Source organism: Canis lupus, chromosome 5 (genome assembly GCF_011100685.1).
Source record: "Canis lupus familiaris isolate Mischka breed German Shepherd chromosome 5, alternate assembly UU_Cfam_GSD_1.0, whole genome shotgun sequence".
Lineage (NCBI taxonomy): Eukaryota > Metazoa > Chordata > Mammalia > Carnivora > Canidae > Canis > Canis lupus.
The window spans coordinates 29,328,529-29,337,279 of record NC_049226.1 but is presented as its reverse complement, the minus strand read 5'-3'; the positions used below and the strand labels follow the sequence as shown (position 1 = coordinate 29,337,279).

At 44.7% G+C, this 8,751-nt stretch overlaps 1 protein-coding gene across 1 annotated transcript; it reads right to left on the bottom strand.

Annotated features, from left to right (window-relative positions):
* Positions 1–217: 217 nt before the first annotated feature.
* On the bottom strand, positions 218–8,478 carry MMP7 (matrix metallopeptidase 7). Its single transcript, NM_001242726.1, is given in 6 exon segments — positions 218–493; positions 2,004–2,165; positions 3,579–3,707; positions 5,072–5,220; positions 5,306–5,532; positions 8,371–8,478. Coding segments are annotated over 6 exon segments (792 nt in total). The 3' UTR covers positions 218–476.
* Between the last annotated feature and the right edge of the window lie 273 nt (positions 8,479–8,751).

The window sequence follows — 8,751 nt, the reverse complement described above, 5'->3', positions numbered from 1 at the left end:
TGGGCCAGCAGAAGAAGGGGAACTAGGTGCCTCCACGGGCTTCATAAGGAACAAGGAAGAGCTGGGGTCTCCCTGCCCACACGGTGACAGGTAGGTCAGTGTGCCATGGAGGACCCGGGGTGAGGTGGGATTTTTGTTCGTTTGTTAGCTTTGGTCTTGATTTTGTTGCATAGCCTGTCTTTTCTGACCCAGAAACAATGCTTCCTGATAGAAATCCTTTTGCTATGGAATAAAAACTTTATTTATCTGTGCATTTGTTAAAATTCACCAAATGCAAAGTCATTGGCGAATGAGGCACTTGCACCATTGAAGAGCTTCTCTTTGGGACAGCAAGACATGTGATGACCACGGCATGGGGGAGAATGAACCAAGTACTCAGTGGAGCTCAGGGACCGTGTGCATTACCTCTGCTCGAGGACAATGACACCGAATCCAGTGAATGGAAGTGTGTTCTCCCTGCAGCTCCAGATTTCTCCTTAAATTCTGTTCCCTCCTGTTGAGAGAAAATGAGATCATTTGATATGGTATATACAACACATGAAAACCATTGAGAGATGCTAAAAGCAGAAGACGTATCACAAGCTGTCCTGCCCCCAGCCCCCTTCTCGTGCCTGGAATGAAGGTTCTGAGGACCCTCCTCCAGAGGCGGAGAGGGAGGTGTTGGTGCACGTGGGCAGGGGGCCGGGTGGCTGTGCACCCCATGCCTGCCGTCCAGCAGCTGCACCGTCTCGGGTGAGGTACCACTCAGCCCCTCTTCAGGTGCGGTCTCCCATGTGCGAGATGAGGGTAAGGGCAACTCGCTGGATTGTCGTGTTCAATGAGCTAATGCACGTGGAACGCTGGGTGCACAACGCGTGGGGTGCATTATAGCTATTATTTTTATGATTCTGAAAAGAACATCCATGAGTTTAATGATATACTTCTGAACTTACATTCTCTGTTCATAGGGCTTCTTGGATTAATGAACTGGTTACATTTAAAACCTATTTCATTAAGTCTTGGTTTCATTTGTCCAGAAGCTACCTCTTTCCACCGTGGCCTAGGGCACCTCATTGTCTGATAGTTAATAATATAATGCCCTGGTCTGTCTGCTTCATGTGAAATCTGATCAAGCCCTTCCTAATTTTCTTGAGGTTCTAGGACAGTTACAGATGCCAGGAGTATTCGATGGGCCACAGATTTATGGCAGGGGAGGCACTGTTTCTACTCTGCTGGCGATCACTTTATCGACAAGTGTTGTGTCACGTGAACTTTTTGGCAATCGCAGCAATTTGAGTCACAACTTTCAGGCCCAGTTACATGGTATCTTCCAAAATATGCTCCCTGCAGGGCTGATCGGCAAGTGCTCAGTCGCTGTTTAGTATAGGAGATTGTAACCTGGGGGTGCTGAGTCAGCACGCGCAGCGGGGACCTCAAGATCATGTGCACCTGAAGTAGGGGAGCTCCTGCTTCTTGAACTTGTTCTTCTCTAGCTTCCTCTGTTGGGGATTGTCCTGTAGGACTACTTAGTGTTCGGGGAACACAGTTTAGGAAACGCCATTGATAGTAAATTCTAGGTTTGATCAATTGCTTAAATCCATTTTATTCTAGGAATGATTATCTCCTGAGGACATTGCCCGGTGATTTGGAAGCACTTCCACTGCCTTTTGGTCATTCTGACTGGCAGCTAGGGAGGAAGGTGGTAGTTTCTCAGTCCATCCCCTAGGGACAATCTCCTAAAGTATCTGAGCAGAGCAAGAAAAAACAGTGGGTGGCAGCCTGGGGAAAAACAAACAAACAACCTGCCTAGTGTCATTTTCCTGATTTCATGGAATGATACTATGCTACCGAAAACTTAAAATCAGTATCACAGGATAAAATAGCCTGGCAACATTTCAAGTATCTAAGGTCTCAAATTTCTCCCCTCAATGGGCCTTTAGATGTATATTCCAGTTTGTTTATCCAAGTGGATACCCATCTCCCAGCCTTTCCTGCAGGAGACCATGTGAAATCTTAAACATTACCGTATAATTTCTGGATTCCTTCTATATCATCCTGTGAAAGTTTGAAACTCTTAGAATCTCTAATGCTGTAGGTCGGATACATCACGGCATCGGGATCTGACGAATGACCCAGGCCCAGAGAATGGCCGAGCTCGTGGGTTGCAGCAATCAGGAAGTTAATTCCTACAACCCAAGAGTGACACACGGTGACTATAAGAGCAACACTGTAAATAACGTCACACATAACACGTAGTAAAAAAAATAGGAGAACTGTAAGAATGCACACATCTTCAGAGCCTTTGCAGCTCACTTCCTTGTTTCTAGGCCCTCCCAACTGGAGGGTTGACGAGAATCACAGAGCGCTTTAATCTCATCGCCCCTTCTGCTGTGTTTCTGCCTATGTGCTTCTAATGTAATCAAGTAGCAGGCTTCTGGAGGGGAACACGAAGGCTTCAGAGGCACGAGGATCCCGGCTTGACCTCCGGCTCTGCTACTACCAGTGCAGATTCTGGACACGTGAACTGACCGCCCCAAGTCTCAGTTCCTCATCTGATAACAGAGATAATCCTCCCACTGTGTAGGTTTGTCATTCTACTGGGAGTTTCCACTTTCTGGGAAATAATGGCTGTTTACTGATGGTGAGTTTGAGTACCAGGAGAGACAGTTTGAGGAAGCTGGGGTGAAATGTCCCCTGGTGCCACTGGGTTTGGTTTCTGATTTATTTGATAAGGCGGAAGGGGTGAGCCTGGGAGTTTGCCAAGTGGCCAGAGCGCGGATAGTGGGTGGCATGAAGATGGAGGGACACTCAGTGAGCTGACCCCGAGGGGGAAGAAAGGAGAATGAGCCAGACACGCAGGATGTGGAAGCCAGCCAGTGTCACCACCTCACAAAGGTTGGATGTTGACAGTCTGGCTTTGCTGTGGAGAAGAATTCCCATCACCAAACATAAGCACAGATCTCCTTCTCAGGGACAGTGAGCAGGCATGCTATTTTATTTAATTAATATCTTGTTAGAATCTTCTCCACTTAGTATGATTTATACCAGAGCTTTCCTGTTAGTTTCCTGGAGTGTCTGTAATCTCCTACTTTGTAAGGTGATGAATACAATGGACTGGCTGCCTTCTGAACAACAGGCTATAATCTCAGAATTGTACACAATTCTTAAATATCATGTCATAGCTCCTCCTTCTCCTTAAATAAAAAAACTTATTTTTGGGAAATAGAACTGTAATTTATCGAATACTAAGATATCCCAACACCGTGTAAAGCACTGTGTAAACATGATCTCATTTACTTCAAACCATAATCCTATGGGGTGGGAATTATTTATAGATGGAAACTGGCTCAGAGAAGTCAGATAACCAGACCAGAGACATGTGGTGAGTAGCTGGTAGAGCTATGGTGAATTGAGCCCAGTGTGCCTGGGCCCTCAGCCTCCTTCCATCCTGAAGTCATGCCTTTAAATCACGTAGTCTTTGGCAGTTAGCGACGGGTTGGTAATTAGCATGAACTAAAGCCATCATCAAACTCAAGCTAGCATAGGAAGTTCAGATTTTTAGGAACAACATGCAGCAGAAGAGCCCTAGTGTGTCGTACCTATCCTGCTACCATCTGTCCAGCGCTCGTCCTCATCAAAGTGAGCGTCTCCTCCTAGGTCTGGCCCAGGTGCAAAGGCGTGAGCCAGGATGTTTCCTGGTCCATCAAATGGATAGTAGTCCCCGTGAGCTGAAAGAAAATAGGGTGAGTGAAATGATCTCCAGCCATTTTACCTGGGAGTTTACGGAATTACAGAGACTGCAAAGATCAGCAGAGTGTGGCTGTGAGCGCTTGGTTACCAGCTGCGCCCCCAGGGGGTTGGGGTGTTTACTGGTCACGGGCACTAGTCCAGACTCAGTCCTGACAACCACCAGAGACTGAAGGCTTCCAGAATATGAGACTTTAAATACATCACAGTTAACTTCCAGGGTTAAATCCAATCACTGCACTTGGCCGAATGGTGGCAGGATGGAGGAGTGGTGCACGGCACTCATCACGTTACTTGTGCACCATTTAGTACAATCTTTCTTAAAAACCTAGCTTATTCTTTGTGCGTAGAACAGACAAAGTCTCGGAGAACCACACACAAAGTGTCAAAATGAATTTTGTTAGTGCTTGTATTTATGATGCTTGTTTTTGAATTGCTATCAGGCTGTAACCATGTGAATCCAATGGATTCAAGATCCTTGATTGGAAGACATAGTGGCCATGATCCATGCCTTCTGCGACATTTTCTTTGCTGTTGTCAGTATTGTGGCCAAAGCTCAAATTTCAGCTAAATTCACAGCACCCGAGCAGTTCAACATTAGAACAGACTGAGAAGAACGACATTTTTCTTTAAATTTGCACCATAAAATGCTAGCAATTAATAGCAGTTCGTGTGTATGGGTTCTATGTCCTTGAGTCCTGTAATCTGAGTTCTCTGAGTTTCTACTTTCTTATTCCGTTGAGGGTGTTGGCAACAGGCCCTTGGGGAGGCACTTAGGGCCTCTGGAGGTTGTCTCCCCGTGTCTTGGTTTAATGTTGATGTTAGTTAGCTATATTTTAACTTGTTCCATAACTACAGACATGTATGTACATCCATCAGGATTCACACTGCAAAAAAGGGCTGGCAAACTTTTTGTGTAAAGGACCAGATCATAAGTAATTTAGGATTTATGAGCTTCATGGTATCTGAGATGTCATGATCACTAAATTCTCCCATGGTCGCCCCAAAGCATCATTGATAGTAGGTAAGTGAAGGACCATCACTGTGTTCTGATAAAAATTTCTCCATAAAATGCTGAAACTGCCCTCACACACAAAAAAGACAGAAATTTATTTACAAAAATAGATGGTGGGCCACATTTGGCTCATGGGCTGTAATTTGGCATCTCCTGCTATAAAAAGTGGCTTTAAATTAAACTAGTAAAACTATAATGACAGAGATATGTCATTACATATTATACATGTCACATATATATCATATGTAAAGACTATTATAAAGATTTTAAGTCCTGAAAAGAGGAAGGCAGTGACCACACACAGGACCAGCCTACAGCAGCCTGCCTTACCTCCTCTTGCAAAGCCAATCATTATATCTGCAGTTCCCCTTGGAACTCTCCTGAAGGATAGTGGGATCTCTTTGCTCCACATTGCCAAAGCCTTTGCCACTAATTGATTCACTCTGAAGCGTGGTAAGTCTGGGGTGTACGATGCGATCCTGGAAGCCAAGAAGAACACAACATTTGAACTTAGGAAGAGAGGGCTTTGCTGCTTTCCCCAAAACGAGCCAAAGTAAAACTAACCTGTAAGTGATGACTTCGGAAGTCCACTTTGGCCTGTTTGGGAATAGTGAGAAATGGGCGACATCAGGCACACCACATCTGGGCTTCTGCATTATTTCTATCGTGCGGGAGTTCAGGATTCCTGTTACCGGCAGGCGAAAGAACTTTTGCATCTCCTTGAGTTTGGTTTTGAAGCTGTCAGCATCCCTTGTTTTTGAGTCAGATGGATAAAACCTCTTGAGATAGTCCTGTTGGAAAGAGTGATTGTTCTACCATCTTATTTATTGTCTCCTTTATAGGTCTCAGAGGGCTATGCATCTTTGCCTCGGATTTCTGTGGACTCAAGTAGTGGTTTGAAGGTAAAGTAGTTATGCAGGCACCAGGTAAAACAAGTGTGCATTAATGAGGAGAAAATCTAATATTGATAATGATACAGTGTCCTTCTATTTCAGGAGCCAAAGAGTCCCTCCATTTCCCTTTTATCCCATTACATTTTTTTTAAGAAGATGATTTTTTTTTATTTTAAAGGTTTTATTTATTTATTTATTTATTTATTTATTTATTTATTTATGAGAGAGAGAGAGAGAATGAATAGGGGAGGGGGAAGGAACAGACGGAGGGGGAGAAGCAGACCGGAGCCTAACTTGGGACTATTCCTAGGACTCTGGGATGGCCTTAGCCGATGGCAGACACTTCACTGATGGAGCCACCCAGGCCCCCTATCCCATTAAATGTTTTGAGGAGAAATCCACTGTATGCTTTATAAAACACAGACTTGCTTGTAAGAGCAAATCAGGAAGAGCACGCAGCATGTCCTTGGGGGGTACAGCAGAGACCCTGTGGGAGGTCCCAGGTCCCCCAGCCATATCAGAGGTTCTCCAGAGGACTGGTCCTCTGAGGTTAAAAGGTCTTAAGATTTTAGTCTTAGGACAGGATATTATGAAATTATTTCATTTATTGTGCACATTCTCCTGGTGAAGACAGCAAAGCTCAGACAGCTGAGTGATGTGCCCGGGCCACATGTTAATCTAGCAGCAGAGCTGGCCCTGAGTTCCTCACGGCCTGTCCTGTGGGCTACAGGACACAGCTGTTCTCTCAGGCGTCCTCCACATGCAGCTGGGGCCTCAGGACCTTCTTCAAAGACTCCAGTGTGTGGACATGAGGGTGGCAGCCCAGTGGCCTCAATAGGACACATTAAAAGTCAATGACAGAGGGGCAGCACCTTCACGAGAACTTGTATCAAGGACCTCTGAGTGACAGGACCAGGAGCTTTCTGTGCAAATCTCATCCAGACCTCAAGCCACCTGGGATGTAGGTGTTGCGTTGTCATTCCTACTTACACATGAAGACTAGTGACTCAAACAAGGAAATCACTTGCACGAGCTCACCCCATGAGGAGCTGCATTTGAACTCGTGTTCCACCTCCAAAGTCCATTTCATTAGAAAAATGCGGAGGGCTGTAGGATGCATGACGGTGTTGGAGTGATTCAAACACCGGCACGCACGTGTGGTCTGAGTCCCTCAGGGGCGTGCGTGTCAGGGAAGTAAACTTCATCATACTGAGCTCTCTTTTCAAGATTCCAGTGATTGTGTTTTACTTCACTCAACAAACATCCAGGACAATTAAGAATGAATCTGTTGTTTTAAAATAAGTAAGTAATTTTATCTCTTCTCGAGCCACAGGCTTCACAAACACACTCTTTTGGAAGAAATCTTTTTGCATTCTTGACAGAAATTTTCCTGCCTTCTGTTAAACCCAGCTAGTGTCTCTCTAGTTTATTGGCGACCTGTGCATGAAGTCAAGGGACTCAATGCTCCTGCAAAAGTATCCCTTATGGAGAACCCATTAGATCAAACTTTATGGAATAGTTGTTTTACAGGAAAAAAAAAAACAGTTAAATATCAGTAATTTAATACTGTTCAATCTAACATATTACTGGGACTTTTTCAAAGTCAAAGTTACTGTGAAATAAAAGTAGACTTTTCTTATGTTTAAAGCTTAAATTTTTGAATAGTAGTTAGGAGTAAACAACCCATTATTTTACCAAATATTATTATTTATACTTATCAATTTGCTTATTAAGTAGTATATTGGAATGACCATGGCTTTTGAACCAGAAAAACTTGTCCTTGACTCCTATCACTCTCATTACCAAGTATGTGAATCAATATCACTTTGGCTCCTTCTTTTTCCGGAATTGGAGCTAAAGATTCAATGACACAAAGTATATGGAGCACTTTGTAATCTATGATTGTTGCACGCATAATTGTTGGCATTGTTGTCACTTCTTTGTTCATGAGAGGAATCCTGTGAGCACATAGTATGGCTGTCCCTACTGGGCAAAGTCAGGAGTTTGCATCTGCCCATCATCCTCCCCGCTGCTGAGCAGCCAGCTGTAACCTCTGTTTTTTGATTTCAAGCTTCTCCATGACCTGATTCCTCACCTTAAGAGGCAACACTCAGCTCTTTATGAAAAGAATCTCAAGTCACAATAAGTAAAACATTACCAACTTCAATTCATTGAGTAGACACAGTGTTCCAGGTTCTGGGTTAAGTGCCTCATGGCACCCCACCTGGTGATGCCACTATCATTGGCAATTTCCAAGTCAGAAAGAATGTCGAAGTGCAGAGAAGTGTAATAACATCCTCATGTCTGTTTACTTGGTGAGGGGAGCAGGAACTGCGGTGTGAACCCAGTTTGGGTAGCAATAAAGCCACTCTGGTTTTGTGTGTTGTTTTGAGAGAGACAGAGAGAGAGAGAGAGAGAGAGAGAGAGAGAGACTGAGAAAAAGATATTGAGAGAGAGTGCAGAGGGGAGGGCAGACAGAGAAAGAGAGAAAATCTCAAGCAGACCCTGCACCGAGCCTGGACCCCGACATGGGGCTTGATCTCATGACCCTGAGATCACGACCTGAGCCAAAATCGAGTTAGATGCTCAACTGACTGAGCCTCCCAGTCAGCCTGCTTTTAATAGCTACTTGATTAAAACATATATGTAATCAGAAAAACAACCCAAATCAAAAACCACACCTCATCATGCTGATGGTGAGATGGGGAGCTCCCGGGGAGTGGACCTGTGACCTACCTGAGCCTGTTTCCACTGTGGCTCACTCATGCCACCTGCCTCCCGGGGAAGCGGCAAGGCCAGGCAGCTGGGCAGCAGGCACAGGGCACATAGCACAGCCGGCCACATCGCTGCTGCCCCGGACGGTTCTTGGACCGAGGCTCAGTCTGCTCGGTTCTGCCAGAGGCTGCAGACATTTATATAGCTTCTCAGCCCTGATGTGGAAATAGGTGACTCATTCGGCTGTTTTCTTTCTTGTAGGTGTCTACAGAACTTTGGAAGTGTGTGTTATTTTTCATTAATGCCAACAAGGAAGTTTTATGTCCTTATTGTCAGGAAGCACACAATGTATTTGCTTTTCAAAGGATTTTTTTTTTTCCTGTCTGCTGTATGAATTTAACT